At 61.7% G+C, this 23,365-nt stretch overlaps 1 protein-coding gene and 2 long non-coding RNA genes across 4 annotated transcripts in view; 2 read left to right on the forward strand and 1 right to left on the reverse strand.

The window, feature by feature from the left end:
* Window positions 1-5,794: 5,794 nt before the first annotated feature.
* On the forward strand, window positions 5,795-9,299 carry LOC132676428 (uncharacterized). 2 transcript variants are annotated; one of them, XR_009609022.3, is made up of 3 exons: window positions 5,795-6,694; window positions 7,138-7,668; window positions 8,063-9,299. It is a non-coding gene; the product is annotated as an uncharacterized LOC132676428 (long non-coding RNA). The 2 variants fall into 2 exon arrangements; XR_013553104.2 differs by having other exon boundaries at window positions 5,795-6,690.
* Window positions 9,300-16,014: 6,715 nt separating this feature from the next.
* Window positions 16,015-20,134, forward strand: LOC144614895 (uncharacterized). Its single transcript, XR_013553182.2, has 2 exons — window positions 16,015-16,860; window positions 18,527-20,134. It is a non-coding gene; the product is annotated as an uncharacterized LOC144614895 (long non-coding RNA).
* Window positions 20,135-20,492: 358 nt separating this feature from the next.
* The window catches only part of SUSD4 (sushi domain containing 4), a 49,083-nt gene continuing 46,210 nt past the window's right edge, over window positions 20,493-23,365 (reverse strand). Inside the window, exons 6-7 of the mRNA XM_081791810.1 lie at window positions 22,108-22,484; window positions 20,493-21,348 (exon numbers count right to left, since the gene is read on the reverse strand). Coding sequence (XP_081647936.1) covers window positions 21,320-21,348; window positions 22,108-22,484 — 406 coding nt within the window. The 3' untranslated portion in view covers window positions 20,493-21,319. The remainder of the gene's footprint in view (window positions 21,349-22,107; window positions 22,485-23,365) is intronic.

Here is a 23,365-nt window from a genome sequence, read left to right on the forward strand (position 1 = left end):
ATTCCCCCCATGCAGGGCTCCTTGCCCCCGCAAGCCCACGGTCATGATTTCATGTTTCATGGCCCACATGGGGGTCTGCACTGAGCCTGCTTGGGATCCTCTCTCTCTCTCTCTCTGTCTCTCTCTCTCTCTGCCCCTCCTCCATTCATGCTCCCTCTCTCTCAAAATAAATAATGTTCTTAAAAACCCTCACCCTCCATTCAGCAGCTGTATTAAGCTTCCACTACAGACCCAGTGCTTCCTCCAGGAATACAAATCCTGAGCTGACTTCCAGGGACAACTCAGAGCCCAGCAGGGAAGGTGCACGTGGACACAGATGGGTATAAATTTGATGAAGTGCAAGTCCCTGCATCCAGGGTCTGACGTCCTTGCGGCAACTAAGAAAATAGAGGCAACCTTGTCAGCCGGGCAGAGTGGCTGTGGGGAGGGCAGAGTGGGCAGGGCAGCAACAGGGCAGGGGAGGGCCTTCCATTCAGGCAAGACAGCAGAGGGGAGGGCGCTGGCTCTGGGCTGGGGAACAGCAGAGGTACTGGGGACAGAAGGGAGGTGGCTCATTTGGAAAACTGCCTGGTTGTGTGAATGGAATGCACGTTGTGTGTGGTGGGGGCAGGAATCAGGGCGCAGGAGCCCACGCCCGCAGGAGTGTGGATGGTGCTCTGTCGGCCGGTGGGCCCTGGAGACCCCCCAGATGGGGCAGGTGATGAGGGACAGCCCACCCCAGTCTGCACATCACAGTTACCCCTGACAGCAACGCGTGGAGTGAATGGGTGAGGGACAGGTGCTCAGTCAGGAGGCTCCTGCGATGGTCCAAGCAAAGATAACGATTGCAAATTAGAGCAGTGACATTCATTCATTTTAGCTAATGAGTGTCACTGTGCTTTCATGCGGCAAGCACCAGGCAGGTGGCAGGACCCTAACCACGCCGACCTTTATCAGCGCTCACCAGGTGTTCTGCTCTGTTCCCAGCACCAGGCCCGTGCGGACTGATCTAATCGTCACACGGCCTGTGAGTCAGGACCGTCGTCATCCCCTTCTACAAACGAGGAAACTCAAGGAGAGGAGGTTACGTTACTCCCAGGCGCTTACACAGCTAGTCAGTGACAGAGACAGGTTGGAACTAGGTAATTGGGCTCGAGGATCCTTAACCGTGACCCTGTACTGGGTATCATGATAACAAGCAACCTGCACAAGGTCGCCACCTCGTAGAACTCACACTCTGGTGCCAGAAGACAGACGGGGGCAAGGCTCAGGTTGTAGGATCCGAAAAACACGGTCCTTGCCGAGGAAAGAGCTGTCAATGCAATTCCACCCGGGCTCTGTGATGGGCGGTATGCCAGCCGCGGAATGAGGAAACACGGGGTCCCAGCAGAGGGCGGACTTGGAGGGGAGGCTGAGGTCAGTTCGGGGTACACTGGTGTGTGCGGCCTGTGGGACGTGCAGGGGGCGTCACCCAGCAGACAGCCGAACCCGTACATCCACATACAAGACACCTGCCTGGAGAGGAGACCGGTCGGGAGGCATCAGGACAGAGGCGACAGCTCGGGACAGGGGTGAAGAACGGAGTCTGGACACCGACAGGGGAGGCCAAGGCCCAGGAAAGGATAGGAGTTTGTAACGGAAAAGACTTAAATTTAGTTATGATCAAATACCTCTGCTCATCCAAAGTGACCATTTAAAGAGCGAAAAGGCAAGAAAGAAAAACTGGGGAAGACGTTTGCGATTTGGAGCAAGAATCCAGGTCGTACGAAGAAGTCACACGATCGGTAAGAAAAGAGGAAGACAGAGGAAAGACCCAGGCGGTTGCTCAAAGAGAGGAAGTCGAAGACAACCAATAAACAAATGAGCGAAAAGGTGCCAAACGTCCTTAGCGTTCTGAGAAACGCCAATCAGAACCCTGACACATCACATACTCCACATGCACGGAGCCACAATAAAGAGTCTGACAATAACAAGTGTCAGTGTTACTGCGCAGTGACCCAAATACGCCCATGTCGCCAGCGGAAATGCGAACGGCCGGGGGCGCTTGGGGAAGTGGGGCATGATCTTGGACGGCTGAAGACCCACGCGCCCTGAGACCCCGGCCTCCACGCCTGATCCGCGCGCGCCCCGGAGGCACACGTGGAGGTGACTAAGAAAGCACTGTCGGGCTATCCCTGGGACGGACGATGCCAGAGGCCAGCGGAGCAGAGCACGGGTGCTGTGAGCGCGAAAGGGGCCTCGCTTCGAACTCAGATGGTGTCCGTTCCCAGCGGGACCCAGGGCTCTCTCGGAGCCACCGGTAACAGTGACATCTAGCAGTGACATCTGAGCATAAGAGCGTTCATGCCGGAAAGAGCTTACTTAGCAAAATGGCGGGCCCGGAGCGAGGGCTTGGTGCGTGGGGTGTTTCATCTACTTTAGTTAGTTATTTGAATAATTTCTTGTCGGGTTGGCTAACCTACAGGTAGTCTCGGCTTCAGGAGTGGAACCCAGTGACTCGTCTCTTACCTACAGCACCCAGTGCTCGTCCCAGCAAGCGCCCTCCTCATGCCCATCCCCCACTTTCCCACCCCCCCCCCCCCCCCCCCGCCACATCCCCATCAACCCCCAGTTTGTTCTCTGTATTTAAGAATCTCCTGTGGTTTGCCTCCCTCTCCCTCTCCCGGTTTTCAGCTTATTTTTCCTTCCCTTCCCCTGTGTTCATCTAAGTTTCTCAGATTCCACCTATGAGTGAAATCACACGATATCTGTCTTTCTCTGACCGACTTCACTGAACATAATGCCCTCCAGTCCCGTCCACGTTGTGGCAAACGGCAGGACGTCGAATATTCCAGGGCACGCAAACCACGTCTCTTTTTCTGTTCGTCAGTCGACGGGCACTTGGGCTCTTTTGGTGCTTTGGCTATGGCCCACAGTGCCGCCTCAACATTGGGGTGCGCGGGCCCCTCCGAATCAGCACGTTCGCACCTCTGGATGAACCCTAGCAGTGCGGTTGCTGGGCCGTGGGTACTTCTTTTCTGACCGTCGTCCTCAGGAACCTCCAGCCCGTTCTCCAGAGCGGCTGCGCCGGTGTGCATTCGGGGTGGGGTGTTTCAAGCTCGGCCTTATCGAGGCGTCATCCCCCCACAGTAAGGCGCGCCGGGCCTCCCCTCCACCACCGTAGGTGAGACGCGCCTTTTCTGTAGCTTCCTGTGCGCGGAATCCCGAGTACGCGCCTCTTTTGCTCGGCCCCGCGCTTCCGGACGCACCTGGGCCGTGGGCCGCGGTTCCCCAAGCCCGAGACCGGCGGCACCCCAAGTGTCCCTTGGTGGGCGGGTGGCAAAGAGAAGAGCCGTCCTGCCGCGTAGGACTGCTTTCGTCTGCCCGGGGGCTTGGCCGCCCCGGAGCCACAGTGCGATCTGCGGTGGATGTCTGGGGCCCCCAGCATCCGCTCCAGCCTCGGGGAGGGGGCGCAGGCCAAAGGTCAGCCACGCGGACTGTATGCTATGCGGTCAAGGCCCGGGAAGACGTCCTGACACGGAAGCTTGCGTGAGCCTCCGGGGAGGATGATGTGGGGGCTCCGGGAAACTGAGTCTACAGGTTTGTAGGGATGAAGCCGTTGATGAGACCGCCTTTGCCTTGTAATTTACTGAGATGCGTAAACGGAGGGAGAGTCTATCATTAACCACGCGTCTTCTGTCGTGTCCCCAGTCCTCGGGCAGCCGGAGGGCCCGAGGAACGGCACACACACCCTGCCTGGGGGCAGGGGGTGGGGTGCTAGCCTGCGCCGGGCCCTCGGCTGCGTTTCGCTCCCTCATCGGCAGTGCTCTGTGCATTTGCTACACACTGATGCCAGAGGGTAACACATCCCCGAGGACGCCGAGACCTCACGTCCGAACGCCCCGAGGCCCTCCGGCGCCTTGGGTGGAAACTTCCGCTGGCTCTAATCTGGCATCACACAGATGGAGTTCTGAGTGCGGGCGTTTCTCGCTTCTGTGGGCTATGCCAGCAGACCACTGAGCCCGAGGACGGTCGCGGGGACCCCGAGATCCGCAGCCAGACCGTCTGAGGCGAGGGCGACCCTGGGGGCCCCCAGGCGCGGCGGGGGCGGGCTCTTGGGGAGCGTCCCCCCGCCCCGACTTGGCGGTTTGGCAAACTGGTTGCGAAAGGGGCACACGTTGTGGTGCAAAGGGTGTTCAGTGACGGAAGAAGGAACCAGCTGCCCAAGGGTGGTCACAGCACTGAGCTCAGGACTGCGGTTTTTAAATGCAGCCATTCGGCAAATGCCCGGGGGCACGTGACCAGGCCAGGGGCTCCTGCACAGGAAACGCTGTGCTGAGACGGCAGGGAGGGAAGGAAGCCCGGCCTGGAGGGGAGAGGCACGCGCAGGGGAGGGGCCGGAGGACAGCACTGGTGGGTAGAGCCAGCGGGAACTTGGACTCGCCCGTGAGGCCGGAGGCCGAAGAGGTTTCAGAGCTGGAGGGAGGTGGCCGCAGATCTGGAAGGATTTACTGTCGCTCCAGAACGGGCCGGTTCCCAACAGAGAATAAGTGGGGTGGTTGGGAAAGTGTGTCTGCTCTTACAGAGCGGTCAGCCGTCAGTATAGACTGCGGGATGCAATGAAGTGGTTTTCTTTTCTTTTTTTTTTTTTAAATTTTTTTTTAACGTTTATTTATTTTTGAGACAGAGAGAGACAGAGCATGAACGGGGGAGGGGCAGAGAGAGAGGGAGACACAGAATCGGAAGCAGGCTCCAGGCTCCGAGCCGTCAGCCCAGAGCCCGACGCGGGGCTCGAACTCACGGACCGCGAGATCGTGACCTGAGCTGAAGTCGGACGCTTAACCGACTGAGCCGCCCAGGCGCCCCATGAAGTGTTTTTCAAACCTCCGTGACGGTGACCCGTCTAAACACACCGCTTGCACCCATGCTCGTAAGCACGCAGATGACACGGCTCCTCCTCTTACTATGTGCAAACTTTCTATTCGATTCTGCTGTGTTCCCTTCTTCCTTTACTAAAAATTATGGGTCATTAAGCAGTAAATGTATTCCCTGGCTCAAGGCCGTGTCCTCTGACCCCGTGTCCTCTGACCCCCGTGTCCTCTGACCCCCGTGCATCGCTGTGAGGTGACCGAGCTGGGAGGGACACAAGAGCAAGGAGGGGCCTCTCAGGACGTGGCCTCAGGCAATCCCGTTACCTCCCGCCCCTGCCCCTCTTCACATGGGCTGACCCCTCTCACCTCCTCGAGGCCTTCCAGGGTGAGGTCAAGATCACGAAGGTCCCCGGAGCTGCCGTGGGCTATTGGGGGAACGAGACCTCGTCCCTGCTTTTGCCCCTCTCCCCTCACCCCTTCCCACAGAGGATTATCACTGACGGAGCAGGTGAGGGTCGAGGTAGAGATAAAGCACGGAGCGCCCCACCCCCCCAGGCCCGGCAGGTGCTGCACATCTTAGATGCGTGGCCTCTAAACCTTATCAAATTGTCCTTAGCTGGAAATCATCATCCCCGTCTTACGGCTGAGGAAACACAGGTGCAAAGTGGGCAGAAACTTGCCCATGGCCACGGGATGGGACGAGGGTCAAAACCCAGATTGACTGCTCACTGGCCCGGCTCCCCCTGCCCCTCCTACCCCTCCTGCCCCCACGGTGGGTCCTCCGGTTCCCAGGACCTTAGCCACAGATGTCCCTGTGGTGACGTTCCGGGCCCTTCGTGTCACACAAGGCTGTAGGGGTCAATGCCTGGCATCCAAACCTTGTTTTCCAAAATTGTAATCATGGTAATTGTCAGCGCCCGGGCACCGGCTAAGCTTTGCACGTTCACCTGCCTTTGCAGGTGCTGACCTTACACCTCCTAACGAGGAGGGGAGTGAAAATCATGAGGCGGGGACAGAAAGGAGCCCGTCCGAGGTCACACAGCCCACATCCCCGGAGCTAAACCTCAAGCCGCTGAACGCCGTGTGTTCAGGATTTGAGAAACAAGAAATTGGAAAGTGGAAGAGACCAGTGTTCCCATCCAAGGGCATCCCGGATGCTCTCAAGGAAGCCCCAAGACCAGGGGAGAAGCGTGGACAGAGTGGGGCATCAGCGAAGCCGAGGCGGCGGCAGGACCAAGGCCCCAGTCCCCAGACAGGGGCATTGTTCTCAAAATGGCCAGCGTAGGGACGGCCTCACCGGCAGGAAGGCGGGAAGGTGGGGGGCTCTCGCTCAGGCAGGTGGGTTTTCCACAAGGACTTTGTCTTAATGCAGAGAAGCGTATGGGGGGCTCTGGCAGCTCAGTGGGCCGGCAGTGCATCTCGGGGCCACGGAGACCAGGGCTGAGCTGGACGGATGGGAGACGCTTGGTGAATAGCTCCGTCCTCCACATGCTGAAGCCCTCACCTCCAGCGCGATGGTGCACGGACACGGGCCTGGGGAGGTGTCCAGGAGTAGATGGGGTCGCGGAGGTAGGTCCTCGTGAGGGATTTGTGGCTTTGTAAGAAGAGGAAGAGACGCAGAGAGCTCCCTGCCCGCCGGGGGGGGCACGGGGAGGGGCAGCCGTCTGAAAGCCAGGAAGTGGCTCTGCCTGAGACCGGGCGATCTGGGGCGTCCAGCCTCCAGAACTGGGGGACACCAAGCGGACTAGACCAGGCTGTAGGTGACTCTCAGGCCGCCCCAGCTCATGCAGCCGGGTCCCAGAGGACGCCGGACGCCTGAGACGCTGCAGCACAAGACTCACCGTGAGGCAAAGAGAGACACGTAGGTACGAAGGTTCCCTGTGCACACATTCGGCTCGAGGGCGTCCGTCCCCAGCACGCAGGCTCCCCCCACGTGCACACCCCTCTTCCTCAAGAAGAGGGGCCGCATCGGGATGGAGTAGAAGGAGTCTGCAGCCCGGGCAGGCTTCTCCAAGAGAGAAGTGACTGTGCCAAGTGGCATCATGTGAGTTGAGCTCCCAAACGAATCGTCTTGCCCCCTGGCCACGGCAGCCACGTGGGTAAGACACACCCAGCGCCGGGTCCCTTCTATCACTTGGACTCCCGCTGAGTGCAGCTTCTTGCTCTGGATGGTTCTGAAGCCACGCTTGGTCTGTGTCATCTGACCCAGCGCCTTCTCTCGCTTGTGCAAATATTTACCTTACATTCTCCCCCGCTGGCCGGGGGAAAGGTTTTACTAACGTGCGTGTTCCCCACGGCCCCTCTGCAGATGCACGTTTCCTCCGAAGCCCTGGGATTCCCGTACAGGGACAGACACGGTGACCAGCCCAGCTCTCCCTCACACCGGGAGCCCGTCGTTAAAGGAGCACAGCTTTTCCAGAGAACGTGCTTCCCACCCCTCGACACCTGCCTGAGCTGCCCAGATCCAGCCAGAGTGCTTTCATGTAACGTGAAGTGAGAGCTCTCCCCACACGGAGAACTTTAACATCCCCCGATGTACAGCTTTGCGAGGAGAAAGTGCAAATTGCGACTTAGAGTCGGTCCTGTTTCTGCACGGTGCATGCCGATGTAGATTACCCTTCGGCGAGGGCAGCGTAGCGATTCTTTCCTGCAGGTTAATGCCCTGCGTGAATGTGTTTCCCGGGAATGTTAGACAAATAGAGACCGTTAGCTACGTGGTTTCCCTTTCAGAGACCCAGCAGGCAAGACGTGGTCAGATGCCAGGTATCCAAGCACCAGCATGTCTGTGGGTCCCTGCAGCTGGTAGCCCGGCCTGGCCCCGCATATATGCGTCTGGGAGGTGAGAACGCGAGATGTGTGGCAGAGTTTGGTGGGGTTTAAATAGGTGCCTAAAGGTTCTGCTAAAGTACTGAATGAGTGCTGTGTGTGCGCGAGCGTGAACGTGTGTGTGCATGTGCATGAGTGTGTGTGCGTGAGCTATGTGTGCATGTGACCGCGTGAGCGTGTGTATGCATGTGTGTGAATGTGTGTACACCAAGAGCGTGTGAGTGAGCGTGTGCATGCGTGAGCGTGTGTGTGCGTGTGTGCACCAGCATGTGCGTCAGCATGTATGTGCATGTGTGCATGTGAACACATGTGTGTGCGTGAGTGTGTGTGCGCATGAGCGTGTGCGTGTGTGCTTCTGTTTCTGGGGAGACGGAACAGATATACCCTTTGCTTCTTCTCCTTCCAAGGACAACAAGAAACTCTGGACAGTTTATATGAACACGCAAGAGAAGGTTCTGGAAGGTTCTGGGGCCTGGGCACGTGGCGGGGAGGCTCCCGGGACTCTGATTCGCATCTGTCCAGTATCCCAGGCCTGGATTGACAGAAAAGCAACAGGTGCACACAGCAAACCCCCAGGAGAGCCTCTCTCTGGGCAAAGGATGGGGGAAGACGCAGCCCAGCAGGACAGAGCCCTTGGACAAGAATCCTTCTCCTCCGAACACTCAGAAAAGGCCGTGGGTCCACCTCGACCCAGCAAAGGGGTCGTGGGGAGCATAGGAGGGCAGAGGCCCCACCAGCCCTGCTGAAATGGTGTCAGACCGAGACTTTCATCACTGCAGCCGGTCCCGCCGAAGTGCAAAGAGAGAGCACACAGAACTCTGGGTGTCCGTTCTCACCGCCCCCCCCCCCCCATAACGAGGAGCCCTTCCCTCGGGGTCGGGGGGAGGCCTTGACTCCTACGTCCCCTGGCAGGACCACCTTCCCTCTGCCCCTCCAGCTAAAACACAGGGTTTTAAGATTCAGGGTCTAACAATTAAAAAACGTTCAGGTTTCGATCAAGAATCACTTGTCATGCCAAGAACCCAGAAGATCTCGGAATGAATGAAACAAGATTGTCAGAGCAATGGGCAGGGAGGGGGTTGGGGCAGTCCCAGCTCCGGCGTGGTGCAGGCCCCCGACCACAGTCAGAGACCATCCCCGCTCTGTCCGAGGACCACACTGGGTCCCCGACCACAGTCAGAGACCACCCTCACTCTGTCCTGAGACCCAGGCAAGCAGGGAAGGAAAACAGCCCCTGCCCTAGTGCCATGGCACCTTTGGGCCCCTGGCTCTCCTGCCTGGAGAGCCTACGCTGGCTTCGGTAAGGTGAATTCACCATGTTCTCTTTTGGCTGCTGGGCCCCGTGGGCTGGCGACCGCAGGTGCGGAGGTCCCCTGGGAGGCAGCGGGAGTGGGATTTCCAAAACACGGTTTTCTGTCGTTTTAAATTTCCTAACCACAAAAAATGTATGAGTTTCATACTGGTGCAGAGAAAACGGAAATATGATTTACGCTCACAACTTACGGACCCAGTTTCATAGATATTTGGTGCTTCTATCATGAACTTGACAGGTTCGGATTATTTTCTCCCCTAAGAAGTTGTTGAGCGTGGATAGAAACTACTTAAACATGATAAAGACTCGTTGCTAAAACCCCAGATCAAACATTTTACTAAATGGAAAAGTGCTGGAGTCATTTCTATTAATTCGGGAACAGGACCCAGGGCCTGCCACGGATCGACGCGGGGCCGGAGGCATTAACGGATCCTGGGAGACAGGAAAGTGAGCCCGGGACAGTAACTGTGGAAGAGAAGAGAAAAATCTCTTTATGCACAGACGACTGTGAGCGTGCCTACACGGTGTATTAGATTTTAGTAAAATCGTAGAATTTAGCCAGGTAGGCGGGCACACACGCGGTTCCCATTCCCGACACAACAAAACCACACGGGGTCTCTGGCCACGTTTGACAAGAACGATGTGCTGCACGGGCTCCTGCGGGTCCCACGGCGGCTCACGGCCTACTCACTACTACTCACGTAGCGGGTGGGTTCTGCTCGTGCAGCCCCCTGAGGTCGCAGCCGGCGGCCGGGAGAGGGGGGAGGCCACCATGTGACTGTGAAAGCCGTCCAGCTGAGCCCGGCCGACCCTCAGAACGTCCAGAGGGGACAGTGAAGACACCGTCAGCATTCGGAGCCACGGAGCTCAGGGCTGATCATAGTTGGGGCCTCGGCTCCTGCCGCTGAGCGCTCCGGCCAAGCCCCGAAATTCTGTCCGCGTCATCTCCCGGGGCAGGGGGGGGACCACAACCGCCTCTGTGCCCAGCTCAGGGGTGAGGGGCCCGGCTGGGGGTGGCCCTCATCCTCCTTCCTGCAAGGCAGTGGGGCTCTGGTTCCGATGGTTCCCTCAACTCCGCGGACACCTGGGAGAGGACACTCGGGGACAAGATCTGATGAACAGACTCCGACAAAGTGGCGACAGAGCTGAGGTGGGGTGGGGGGGAGGCGAGGAGAGGGCTGCTCTCCAGGGGCCCCACCAGGACGGGGTTTGAACCCTGTGAGCATCAGCACATCCCCGCGATTCAACACTAGAGGTGAGGGGGGTTTGCAGATTTTTCTTTTGAGGTAAATGTACTTACAATGAAATCGAGTTTTGCAAAAGGAGAACAGCGGTGTAAGCCAAACCCCCATGAAGCGGGAGGACATTGCCACCAGCCCGGAACGTTCCTGCTGCCCGTCCTCGGTCGAACCTGCCACCCCCACCCCCGGAGGAACCCCTGTCCGGCTTCTCCACCGAAGGTTAGTTTCGCCCGTCCTGGAACTTCTAAGTGGAGTCGTGCATTTAAGGCTCCTTCCCCCGAGCACGTTTTCAAGATTCGTGCACGTGGAATGAATGATGTTGTAGGAGGAGTAGTTCCTTCCTTTTCAGGGCTGAGGAGCCCCCACTATGTGGACGTCCCGCCCTCCTCTTGACAGGCGGCCGGACCGCTTCCCAAATTTGGCTCCTGGGGACGACAGTGTGTACGTGGCCCGCTGAAGGTCGCACTGCGGCGAGGGCAGGGCCACGACCTGAACTCAGTGTGTCGGTCTGATGCCAGAGCCCAGAGGTCTTGGCTTCCCCGGCCGGGGGCTTCCGTGGCGCGTGCTCTGTGTGCTCTGGGCGGGTGCGCGTCGCGGGTGGGGGGTCTGCACTGGGGCTCTGAGCCCTGCTTGCTGTAGGCCAGCGGGGTGACCTTGGGCACACAGCTGACCCTGCGTCAGCCTCCACTCCTGGGACCTGCCTGCTCCTCCGGCCGCTGCTGAGGCCGGTACCGTCGGCACCTGCCTCGTCGCGTCCCCCGTCTCCGGTAGGAACCGCCAGGAGCTCACACAACCTCCACGAGCAAGGGCATCAGCCCTGGGGCCACGCTGGACCCGCGGCGACGGAGGCCAACACGGGGGGTGGGGGTGGGGACTCCCAGGCAGTGGGACTGAGCTCCCGGCGCTCCAGCGGTGACATCTCCAGAACAAACCCACGTGTCACCTCTGCTCAGTCTCTCTTCTGCTTCGTTCTTCCCAAGCCGCCGTTCCCGCGTCCTGGCGTCACCTGCCCGCACCGACCACCGGCAAACAAGCCTTGTTTCGGGCCGAGGAGGCACGTGCTGCGCACAGGCTGGCGGGGAGGGCAAACGGAGAGCCAGTGCCGGGCTGGCGCTCGCGAGCTGGCATCTGTGAGCCCAGGTCAGTCGCTGTGCGGCCAGAAAGCACCAGACACAACAGGGGGCAGATGATGGGCCGGCACGACCCATGAGGCTTCAGGGCATTCGTGGCCCTGCAGTCCCACGGGGCCTTCAGGCCTTCCTGCCCTGCCGTGGAAACCAGTGTGCCCGTTCCTCGTGGAATTGAAACCGCAGTCGGACGACACAGCGTCCCTTCGGGCGTCCCCTCAGGGGCGCTGCCCGCACCCTGCCCAGTCCCACCTCGGGGGCGCTGCCCGCACCCTGCCCAGTCCCACCTCGGGGGCGCTGCCCACACCCTGCCCAGTCCCACCTCGGGGGTGATGCCCGTCCCCCCCCACCCTGCCCCCACAGCAGCACCCGTCACAGCAGCCGCGTGCGTTGACGGATGATGGATAAACACAGTGTGGTGCAAACAGGCGACAGGGGATTACGTGGCTCACAGAGGAATTTCTGCCACTCGCTGCCACACGGACGAACGCGAAGGACGCCACGGGCGTCAGGGGACTTCCCGGGAGAGAGCACGTCTTCCGTCTCTGCCTGGGGTCTACAAGGCCCTGGGAGCGGGAACGCCACCCTCCGAGCTCCTGAGAAAGCCGGTGAGGAGGGGGCCTGCCGGGTGCCCCCGGCCCAACACCCGCTGTCTGTCAGGGGACGACCGGAGACGCTCAGCTGTTTGGGTCCGAGTCACGCGGGCGCTGGGGTCCTCGGATCACAGCGTGCAGGCTTCCCACTCCGGGGCGGGGACACGGCCCCTTCTGGGGGGGGACAGGCTGACCTTGGGCATGTCTGACTTGCTGACAGAAACCAGAGTCGGTCCCCAAACACTGCGGCGGTGCAGACGGACGCGGGCCACAAGAGCAGTTCCCAGCATCACGTGCTCAGACAGCGTCCACCGTCGCCAGGTGGGAGACCCAGGGCTGGCGCCAGGGCACAGCTGGGACGGAGGCAGAACTGCCAGTCCAGGGTCCGGAGCGGGGGCCGGCAGGGCGGGAAGCTGGGAGAGGTCTCTGCAGGGGAGGGGGCTCGGCCACAGAGGACAGGAAGACCTCTGGTGACATTTAAAGACGTTTAAAGACGGGAGTCAGCCCAGTGGAGGGGGAGGGGCACGCGTTATGCCCTTGGGCCCAGGAGGGGGTTCGAGGGCCCAAGACACGAGGGTCTGGGAGCTGCGGGGTGAGGGGAGGGGCCAGAGCTGGGTCTGGCGGGGAGGGCCCCGTTGGCGTGTGGAGGAGACGGGCCGTGTCCTGATCCACGGGTGCCCGAGCCCCGGAGGGTGTGAGGCTGGGAACCGGGGGGGGGGGGGAAGGGGGGGGGGTGCGTTCCTGCCACCGGCCAGGAGCTTCTGCTCCTTGGAGGACGCCGACACTTGTCTGACCCGGACGCCTGGGGGTGTCTCTGCTGGGCACCCGTCCCGCCCCATTGGCTTCCAGCGCTGGCTCCCCCCACCCCCTCCCCCACCCAGCCGGCCCGGGGGGCGGAGCCTGTTGGACTGTGTTCCTGGGCCTCCCCGGGGCCCAGAGCCAGACAGAGGCTCAGCCCCTGTAATGCGGATTCCGGGGTGGGGGGTGGGGTTCCGACCGGCCCGCACCTGACGAGCAGGCCTGCCTGGGGCAGCGTCCCCGTGACCCCACGTCTTCCGGGGCTTTGGGCTCGGACTAAGGGCTGGCCTGGCGGGGTCAGGACGTCAGCTCACTGTGCTGGCCCCTCCTCCCCCTGCGGGCAGCAAATGGCTCTTTTACAGGAATTGCGGAGAACGCGTTTTTATTATACACGTGGAAGGCTGCACGAAGCCCTAAACATCTGGAGACGGCCGTCCACACACCATTTAAAATCGTCTGTGTCCCCAACAGGCAGGTGCTCCCCACCGGGGAATTTGGCTTGGATCTGGGGCATCGGGGGGAGCCCCGGGGGCACGAGAGCCCACAGCAGGGAGGCTGGGCCCCGGGTCCCCCTCGTGCAGCAGGATGGGCACTGGCCTGAAGATGGGGACGTCCGTGAGGGGGGCTAAGAGGACAGGGTCAGCCAAGGGGCAGGAGGGGCTGGTCCAGGAAGGGTTCTGGGGTGCAAGGCTCCCGATGCCTCCCAACCAGAGGACAATGGGGTGCTGTGCTGAGGGCATTCCTTCCTGAGGCAGGAGCCCAGGGGCCCGTGCCATTGAGGGGCCGGCAAGGACATAGACGGGGACCCATGAGTCCCCAGAGGATGGCCTTTGTCCCGGGAGATGGGACTCCTTGGGGGGGGGGGAGGGGGTTGTTTTGTTTGCATCTTAGAAGGAGCTCCCAAAGGGACGCTGGGCAAGAAGCCGTCCTTCTGATCTGGACCCACCCAAGGACCCAGAGAAGAGCAGCTGGGTGCAGGCCTCCTGGGGGTAAGTGGCCGAGGAGGGACAGAACCTGGGTGTCCTCATTCCCACCCAGATGGCGGGGCTGTGAAGGGCCAGCACGGGGCCGGGAAGCTCCTCGCGGGGCAGAGCCGCCAGCACAGGGCAGGGTAACCGCCGAGCCCTCACAGACCCGGCCTCGGCGCCCCACACGCGGGGACGCCCCCAGCGCTGCGTCTGTGGCCTCAGCCCGGCAGTGCCAGCCCCCCAACTCTCTGAGTGCACCCCCACCCCCCACCCGGCGCCGGGATTATAAATTCAGGTTTTCTTGTTTCAAACCTTGTGCTTTCTTCACTTGACCACAGGGCTTCTCTGGGGCTCACAAGACCCCCTGGGAGCCTCTCCAGATCTCGAGCTCACACCTGTCTCGGGCTTTAATCCCAGTCGGAGGGCAGCATCACGGGCTCCGCCCCATTCTTTCTAACCTCTCGCCGAATCTGGTGCTTCCCCGCTCACCGCCTGGGCCTCGAGCCACGTTATAGCCGAGCCTGTGGCCGTGTCACCAAAGAAATACAGAGATTCTCACATCACGTTACAGCGTTTACAGAAATCTCAGAATATTGTTCACACAGCCCTCCGCTGCTTTGCGTTATGGTCGCGAAGACACCTGCCCTTACGCCTCGTTATTTAACTGCTGACCCAGAGAAACACGAAGCTGTTATACGTTAGTTCTAAAAATGTTTCGATGATTGTGCTCCCACACAATTCACCGGCTTAGTTTACGTTATGCATTTAAATATTCCCAGGGAGGCTCCCCACTCCTCAGATGACGGCAGGCGTCTGGGCGCGGACGGCCCCGATGCCCAGAGCAGGAGTGGCGAGTCGGAGCTCGCCTGGGTCAGCTTGGTGGGCCCCGTGGCGTCACGGAACGTCTCCAAACCAGGGTTTCTCGCCTGGGCACTGCTGGCATTTGGGGCGACTCCGTGCGAGGGCCCCGTCCCGTGCATGTAGGTGTTGGCGGCATCCCTGGCCTCCCCCCGCCCCGGATGCGAGTGGTGCCCCCGCCCCACAGCGGTGACACCCCAGGAGGTCTCTGGACGCTGCCAAACATCCCCTGGGGTGCAAGACTCCCGGCTGAGGCCACCCGCTAGGTGCCCCGTGTGACCCCCGAGGGCTCCTCGAGGGCTCCCCGCAGTGATGCCTCTGGTCCGAGCTCTCAAGCAGTGAGACTGTTTGCAAAATCCTGTCTTCCTGTTAGTAAGTTCAGGGTCGAGAGGGGCTGGCGGCCTTCACCGTGGTAGGTGCAGGTGCAGAACAGGCAGGGGCCGGGACCGAGGGGAACCCGAAAGGCCAGGATGCTGGACCCCGCAGGGCAGGTGCTGTGGCTTCACCGACCTCAGAGGATCTCTAGTTTCTGTAAAAGCTGGAGGGCGGGTGTCAGGGCCACACTGCTGTCCCGGGTATTTGGTTCAGGGGGGACAGGAGACCAAGGGAGAACAGGAGACCGGGGGTGGACAGGAGACCAGGGGGGACAGGAGACTGGGGGGACGGGAGACGGGGGGGACAGGAGACAGGGGGGACAGGAGACTGGGGGGGGACAGGAGACTGGGGGGACAGGAGACAGGGAGGACAAGAGACCGAGGGGAACAGGAGACCGGGGGGACAGGAGACCGGGGGGACAGGAGATGGGGAGGACAGGAGACCAGGGGAGACAGGAGACAGGGGGAACAGGAGACAGGGGGAACAGGAGACTGGGGAGGGACAGGAGACCAGGGGGGAGCAGGATACTGAGGGGAACAGGAGACCAGGAGGGACAGGAGACCGGGGGTGGGGGGACAGGAGGCTAGGGGGGACAGGAGACTGGGGGGGATAGGAGACCGGGGGGGGGGGAGGGACAGGAGACCGGGGGGAGCAGGATACCGAGGGGGACAGGAGACCAGGAGGGACAGGATACCAGAGGGGAGCAGGAAACCAGGGGGACAGGAAACCAGGAGAAAGGGTGCATTTCTCAGCTCGTTGGGAGCACGGAGGAGGAAGGATGCTTGACCAAGTGCAGCCACCACGTTGGAGCGTCTACTCCGGGCCAGGCGCTGTGCCGTCACTGGATTCGGTCCTGACAAGACACTGGGAGGCAGGTGCCATTCACAGCGTCCCCTGACCGATGAGGGACGTGAGGCCGAACGCCCGCGTTCCTGTTGCCTCCTGTGAGCGACTGGCCCCGGAAAACCCGAAGCTGACATTGCTACGTGCAGCTAGGGTCCTCGAGGACCGCGGGACGGAGCGCACGGCCAAAGTGGAGAAGGGGGTGTGGCCTGTGCGCGTAGGGGCGGAGCGCTGGGCTCCCCCGAGCACCCGGCTCAGCTACTGAACAGATGGCCCGTGAGCCCTGCACTCCTAGTGGTGGGAGACACAAACCGGTAAGTTCTTAAGACAACAAAGAACAAGTCAGGCCGGACTCACTTCATTCTTTTCTGTGGCTTTGCCCTTTGGAGGGTTTGGGGGAGGGGCGGGGATCTCGGGGTGAACGGGAGGGGCTCAGTGACCACAGAGGACTCACCATGACGTGCTGGGGGGAAAACAAGCAGCCTCCCGTCCCGGATCTCGGGGAGGAAGCCAACAGCCCGGAGCTGGCTGAGTTCAGTGACGAGGCCCACGGCCGACACATTCCTGGACGTCCACGCCAGGCCGGGCCCAGCCCGTCTACACGGACTCACTCAGTACCTCCAGAACCGGGCCTGACGTTCTCCAGACTCTACAGCTGCGGGGACGCTAGCAGAGGACGGGGTCCCGTTTGGTGCCGGGAGTCCCCCTGCCGTGGGGAAAGGCAGCTGCTGGCGTGTGCGTGCAGGAGACGACCCCACTGTGCCCGCAGGCGCCCATCTGTCCTCCACGCTTGGGACACGGAGTCTGTCAGACCCCAAATGGGATGTTGAGAGAGCCCGTGGGATGTTCCATCCCCGGCTGGGTTCGGGTGGCCGGGGAGGCGATCCTGGTCACAGCCTAGCTGGCCTCTCGCGTTCTCCGGCCCCAAGAGCCAAGAAGTGCGTGAAGTCTTTTCAAGTTTCTAGTTGTGCACGTGGGCCCTCTCTTGTGGAAGCACAGACTTTCGTGCTTGCTGCTGAGTGAAAGGCCACATCCCGTGTGACTCCAGCCAGGTGACTGTCCCAGAAGCAAAGCCACGGGACAGTAAAAGGTCAGTGGCAGCCACGGGTTGGAGGGGACGAGGGACGAGCAGGTGAGCACTCTGTGTGATGCCGTCACCTCACCGTACCGTTGTCCACACCCGGGGAATGCGCGTCTCCAACAGTAAGCCCAGCACTCCAGGTAATAATCCGGGAATCCCCGCTTTCTGGAAGCTCACGCTCTGCATTAGCACCAACCGCTTTTTTCATAAAAGCAAAACCCCCTTTGGATCCCCTTCAGTTAGCGAAACGGCAGGAGCAGGTCCTTCGTGAAAGCCAAGCGGCCGAACGCGAACTTTTGGAAAGCAGGGGACACTCTTCGACTGTTGCCACTTCGGCTCAAGAAAGTTTCAGATGTGGGGGGGCCTACAACGCGTCAACGTGGGCTCATCCATGGTCACAAGCAAACTCCGGGTGGAAATAACGGGAGGAGGGGTGTGGGGCTCCGTACTTTCCGCTCGATTCTCCCATAACTCATGCTGTTCTGAAGAATACAGTCTGTTGAGAAACTAGAAAGGTCCGTGCACACGAGCCTAACCAGGGAGCAGGGCTGCCGTGCGCCTGACACCGCGGCTTCCTCCCCTCTCCCCCCACACGCGTCACGGGACAGGAAACGCTCCCCGATTGTGAAGAACCTACCTGGTCATTGGTCTGGGCCGGCTGCAGCCCCGGGAGAGGCTTGTTCTGGCCCAGAGTGCCCCCCGCCCCGCACCTGCTCCCAAGGCAGTGGCTCAGAGCTGCTCAGTGTAGATGCTCCTGGCGGAGCCCGTGTGTGCAGGGGACAGGCGCTGACAGGGAGAGAAGCAGGGGTCCAGGGCCGGGCTCCGCAAACTCCACACGGACCTCTCAGACCCGGTGCTCCCGTCTCATCCAGCCTCTTCCCGGTTTCCAGGCCCTGAGGAGCCACTGTCGTCCTCGAGGGGCACCCGGCTCGTGGCCTGGCCCAGCTGTGCTGCCAGTCACACCTCTGCCTGCCCGCCCTCCCTCCCCTCGCCAGGCCCCGAACTCCTGGCCTCCGGGCCCCCAGCACCCCTCTGCCACAAACCTGCTCCCCCCGTCCTGGGGACTGCCACCCACCCCCAGCGTGCGGCCGCAGTCTCCCCGAGCGCCTAGGCCTGGCTGGGTGTCCTGTGTATCCTGGTCTGAGGCTGCCCGTTTATCAGCCCCTCTGCACCGGCCCGGCCCAGAGAGCTCCCACGGGGCCTGGCCCACAGAAGGTGCTCCCCGAGTACTCATCCGCTCGGGCTCCGGCCCATATCCCAGGTGTGTAGGTTTATCCCACGGCCTGGAGAACCAGGGACCAGGGTTCCCACCAGCTCTGGATGCACCGATGCGCCTCTCAGCCGGGCAGGTCCACGGCTCCTGCGAAGGTGGCTGGGCCACGCCTCTGGCCCTAAAAACTGTGCGTCGAAGGTACCCAGGGGCTGATTCCTCGCCCAGTGTGGAGACGGTGCCCTGCTGGCCACAGCTGTTAAACGTTGCTGTGCTGATGCCGCTCACTCTAAGTCGAGTTTTATGATTTCAAGGCCACTGTGACCGGGACCCACCCTCCCCGACAACGGACCGTTCTCTCCAGGGCCCTGTTCTGTCTGTCAGACCAGGCCTCTTTATTGTGAGGTCTCTCCCCTTTATCACCCAGGAACGTACGGGCATTAACTTTTATGCTTTCAATCCAAGACAGGCTATAAAATTAGGGAAGCAGGGCTGCTGTGTAGCTGATCTGGGTTCTTCGGAGTCCCCGGGAGACTCCTGAGGTTGTCCTGCCCTCCGTGAGCAGAAGCTTCTGGAACGTTCAGAGGACGGGACACGTTTCTCTGCACAGAGAGCTCAGGGAGGGGAGAGGCCAGGGGAATGGACCTCACGCTCCCACCAATCTGCTGGGGGCGGCCTCCAGCAAGCACCCCCCCGGGCGGCAGGGGCCCAAGGCAGGTGGAAGGTGCCCGGAAATCACACGACCCCTCGCACACGCTCGGCCCCAGGGGAGAACAGCCACCGTTTGTCAACGCCTACTGGGCGCTGCGTGTGTGTCTGCGTTTGCTATCCTGCCCACCACAGGCCAGCGAGGAAGGCCAAGGGGGCCGGCTCTCATTTCTCCATGAGGAGACGGACGCTCCAGGCGCAACCCCTCGTCCAAACACACAGCCCGTTAGTGGCGGAGGCAGGATCTGAGGCCAGGTGGTGGCTGTGGCAAAGCCGTGCTCTCCCGTGTCACTGCGCTGTCCCCTCAGGGACACCAGGCACCAGGCCCTGGGGCACGGAGAGGGGAGGCACAGGGATAGGAGGTGCATCTGGACCCAGCAGAAGCCTGTGGCCCGAGAGCCTTGGACTCCTCCTGGGCCTGCGGTCTCGTGCAGCTACCGGGACTGGGGCAGGGAGGTGGAAAGGGCTCTGAAGCGCCTCAGGGCACTGGCCTGACTGCCGACCACTGCCCAGGGCAGCACCAGGACCCAGAGGGGCTGCCGGGACCTTCGAACAGAGAGAGGACGGGATTGAGACGTGCTGGGGCCATCACGAGCATCCTTTTCTGCCACACAGGCTCACTACAGAAACAATCATGGGGAAGAGCATTTGTGGGTGAGGCGCTGACGTGACCAGAAACCAGAGGGACCGAGGGGGTCCAGGGGACTCGTTTAGACTCTAATGCGGAGAAGCAGCACCTCCTTCCAAGAGGCCGAGATGCTGAGAACACTGCTGCCGCTAACACCTGGGTGTCCGTGGCACCTGCGGGACCGGCCTCCCAGGTGCAGGGCTGGAGCGGCACCCCTGCACGTGGCTCACCGGTGAGAGGGCCGCTCTCTACTTTGGGAGGGAGAACACTTTCCGGGGCCCTTCCCAGCTGTCCTGCAGGAAAGGATGCACTTAGCCAGAGGTCTCTAACATGCTCTCCGCTTGGGGCCTGGGAGGGAGGACAGGTGCAGGCCTGGGGAACACCTGGGGAGCACCTGGCCTGACCGGGCTCCTGGGATGGCTGCCCGGAGGAGGCGGCCCACGCTGGATCCTCAGCGGCCCCTCAGCCGCCCCTGCCCCCTGCCTCTTGGCAGGCCAGGTGGCATTTAAGCAGAAACACTGATGAAAATTCAGCTCCTTCCCCTGAGGCTCGTGCTACAAAGTTGTGCCGAACAAGGTCTAGTGAGTAACACTGCTCCCCACACGCCCAGCGCTCGCTGTCCCGGGGGACTCTCGGGCCCCTCCCAGCCGCCGCCCTCAGCCCCGACCCTGAGGTCACTGATCCTCCCCTGCCCGCCCGGCCCCACCCTGATATTAAAGTCACACTTCAAACTGTCACTTTGTTTTTAATTTTTACTCAGTCTGCGTCCGGATAAACCAGGATTTGACCAAGCTCCCAGCTCTCTCCGCTCCAAACACGTAGCAATTTTATGGATCAGAGTTTTGTTTCTATTTGTCTAAAGCCCAGAGGAAGAAAGAAACCAAGTCCACAGATGAACATGTATTTGAAGAGACATTTCAGGACTTGGGAGACTTTTTCATCCATCAGTTTCTTAGGAACAGCACCCAACGGGCCCGGGGGAGGCCCGCACAGCAGGTGCACAGGTAGGTGGGCGGCCGCAGGCCCCTGGAGGGAGGGGACAGCCGTGTGGGCTGGGCGGCCCGCCTGCTTTGCAGACAAAATAGAAAGAAAAACTCCAACTTCATTCATACTTTATTTGGAGGAAGAACACGTGTACAGAAAATCTCTGTTTTGGAAAATAAACTGTATGGCTGTTGGGGGCGACGCTGTAACGGGTAATGAGGGGGCTCGCGGCTCTTGAGACACATGGTCACGCGAATCCTTAAACCGCTGAACGCAACGTTACCTTGTAACGTTCCCTGCCAGGCCCCGCGTCTGAGCACATCCGGCCATCCCCAAAGTCACCAGACTCACCCGATGCACCGTCTGCGCGCCAGTCCGTGGACAGACGCTCGTCACACCTCGCCAAAGGACGGCCCGGAGGGCAGAAACTCCGCTTCTGGACAGGCTTCCGAAAGCAGAGTCCGCCCTCGTCTTTTCCTTCCTCCCTTGCTGGGACTGCTGCGCCCGCTCTGAGTACAGTGTCCGGCCAAGGAGGTCGCCCCAACCCCCCCGGGAGCCTTCCCCAGGGGCCTCCCGCGGGAAGCACAGCCCCCAGACGGAGCCTGCGTCGAGCACGGCAGACCTCGGGGCGAACCGGTGAGGGACATGCTGACAGAGGAGGCAGGCAGCGCCCACAGCACAAGTCACGGGATTGCTCCGCAGCAGGGACACATTGGACACCTTCTCCAGGACCGCCCGGGCCCCCTGCTACCCTCCACTGTCGTGAAAACCGCCGCCAGCCTACCAGCCGCAGAGTCGAGTCCGCGATGGATGATGTGAGTCACGGCCCCCAAAGCTGGAACCCCCCAGCGCCCCGGAGCTCTGTCCCCCTGAGGCCTCACCCCAGGGCGCACAGTTTACATCCCCGAGGAGCAGGAAGATGGTCGGATCTCTGCTGGTCAGGCATCTTCTTCCATCAGAGGGATCTCTGTAAAAGGAGAGCCATTACCAGCTTAGCTGCAGGGATCTGGGAACAAAAACTTTGTTAACAAGGTATCTGTAATTCCTGGTGTCAGAAGAAAATGCCAAGTTCCACGTAAACTGACCACATAAAGCACTCATTACAGCGTCTTTGCTGGAAAATCTCACACCAGCTCACGAAAAATAAAGTGCTGAGACCTTAACCCCGTGTCCTAGCGGTCAGACCCGCCAGAGGGCGAGATGCTGTGCAGAGGCAGTGGGCGGGCAGGAAGGAGGCCCGTCTCTGGGCCACCTCGGCCATCACGGCCACCACACGCCCGGACTGGGGCCCTCGCGTGCCCCACGGTGCTGTGCGTCCCTCGGGAGACCCTGGTTGCCCCCACTTCTCCGGGAGCTACACCGGCCTTTCCTTGTGCTGGGCGCGCGTGCCCGTTTCTTCGTCCCGGCAAGAGGCCTGCGTGCCACGGCTTCTCGGGGCTGCCCCACAGGCGCCCTGGTCTCCCGTGTGCGTGCGTGTGTGCGTGCTGACCCTGGCACCAAGCTCTTCCAAGCCCTGCCTAGCGGACGGAGCGGGCAGAGAGCTCCCTGGCTCGCCCGGACGCCATGAAACCACGAACGTCCACCGCGGGCTTCCTGCTCTGACGGCTTGGAGCCTCCTGAAACCTGCACCCATCACGTGGGAGAGGACGGCCTCGCTCCAGGCCTCACGCAGGGAGAACAATGAGCCGCAGGAGAGGCCAGGGGCGGGCGCGGGGCGGACACTCACCGTCGGCGATGTCGATGCCTGGGCTGCTGGACGCCGTCTCCCGTGCCGAGCCGGCCCCCGTGTCAGCACTGTCGGGGCGGGGGCCCCCCGGGCACGCGGAAGGTGAATACAGACTCTGGAGCGGCTCGGAGGAGCCTGAGACGCCGTCACAGGGCTCTGAGCCCCCTGGGCCCGTGTCCGTGTCCCCTGAGCCGGGGTATGCCGGGGGGCTCTGGTCGTCCACAGGCAAGGGGCAGCCTGGGCCCACGGAGCCCAAGTACCCAGGGCCTGAGGCCCTCAAGCTGCCGCTCACGGCCTCATCATAGGACGGAAGCATGACGGGAACCCCGTCCACCACCACGAAGTCCGGGTCGCTGCTGGAGCTCCGGGGAGGCCCCCTGTGCCGAGGAGAGTGGCGCCGACAGGTCAGAGTGGCGTGCCCCCAGGACGGAGGCCCCCAGCACCCCCCAGGATGGAGGCCCCCCACCCTGTGCAGCGGAGGCCCCCCAAGACCGAGGACGCCCACCCTGTGCAGCAGAGGACCCCCAAGACCGAGGCCCCCCACCCTGTGCAGTGGAGGCCCCCCAAGACCGAGGACCCCCACCCTGTGCAGCGGAGGCCCCCCAAGACTGAGGACCCCCCCGTGCAGTGAAGGCCCCCCAAGACCGAGGACCCCCACCCTGTGCAGCGGAGGCCTCCCAAGACTGAGGACCCCCCCGTGCAGTGAAGGCCCCCCAAGACCGAGGACGCCCACCCTGTGCAGCGGAGGCCCCCCAAGACTGAGGACCCCCCCCGTGCAGTGAAGGCCCCCCAAGACCGAAGACCCCCACCCTGTGCAGCGGAGGCCCCCCAAGACCGAGGACCCCCACCCTGTGCAGCGAAGGCCCCCCCCAAGACCGAGGACCCCCACCCTGTGCAGCGGAGGCCCCCCAAGACTGAGGACCCCCAAGACTGAGGACCCCCACCCTGTGCAGCGGAGGCCCCCCAAGACTGAGGACCCCCACCCTGTGCAGCGGAGCCCCCCCAGGACTGAGTCCCCCCTGTGTAGCAGAGGCCCCCCAAAACCGAGAACCCCCCAAGACCGAGGCCCCCCCAGGACTGAAGGCCCCCCAAGGCTCGTGATGGCAGCGGAGCCCGCGTTGAGCCTCTTCCGGGGCCCCGTCTGGCAGATGGTGGCACTGAGGGCCACGGCCACACTGGGACAGCAGCGTCCCCCTTTGTCTGGGGCCCGCTGGCCCCTCAGGCTTCCTCCTCCCCATCCTCCGGCCCTGAGCAGGGG

This window comes from Panthera onca, chromosome F1 (assembly GCF_046562875.1).
Source record: "Panthera onca isolate mPanOnc1 chromosome F1, mPanOnc1 haplotype 2, whole genome shotgun sequence".
Lineage (NCBI taxonomy): Eukaryota > Metazoa > Chordata > Mammalia > Carnivora > Felidae > Panthera > Panthera onca.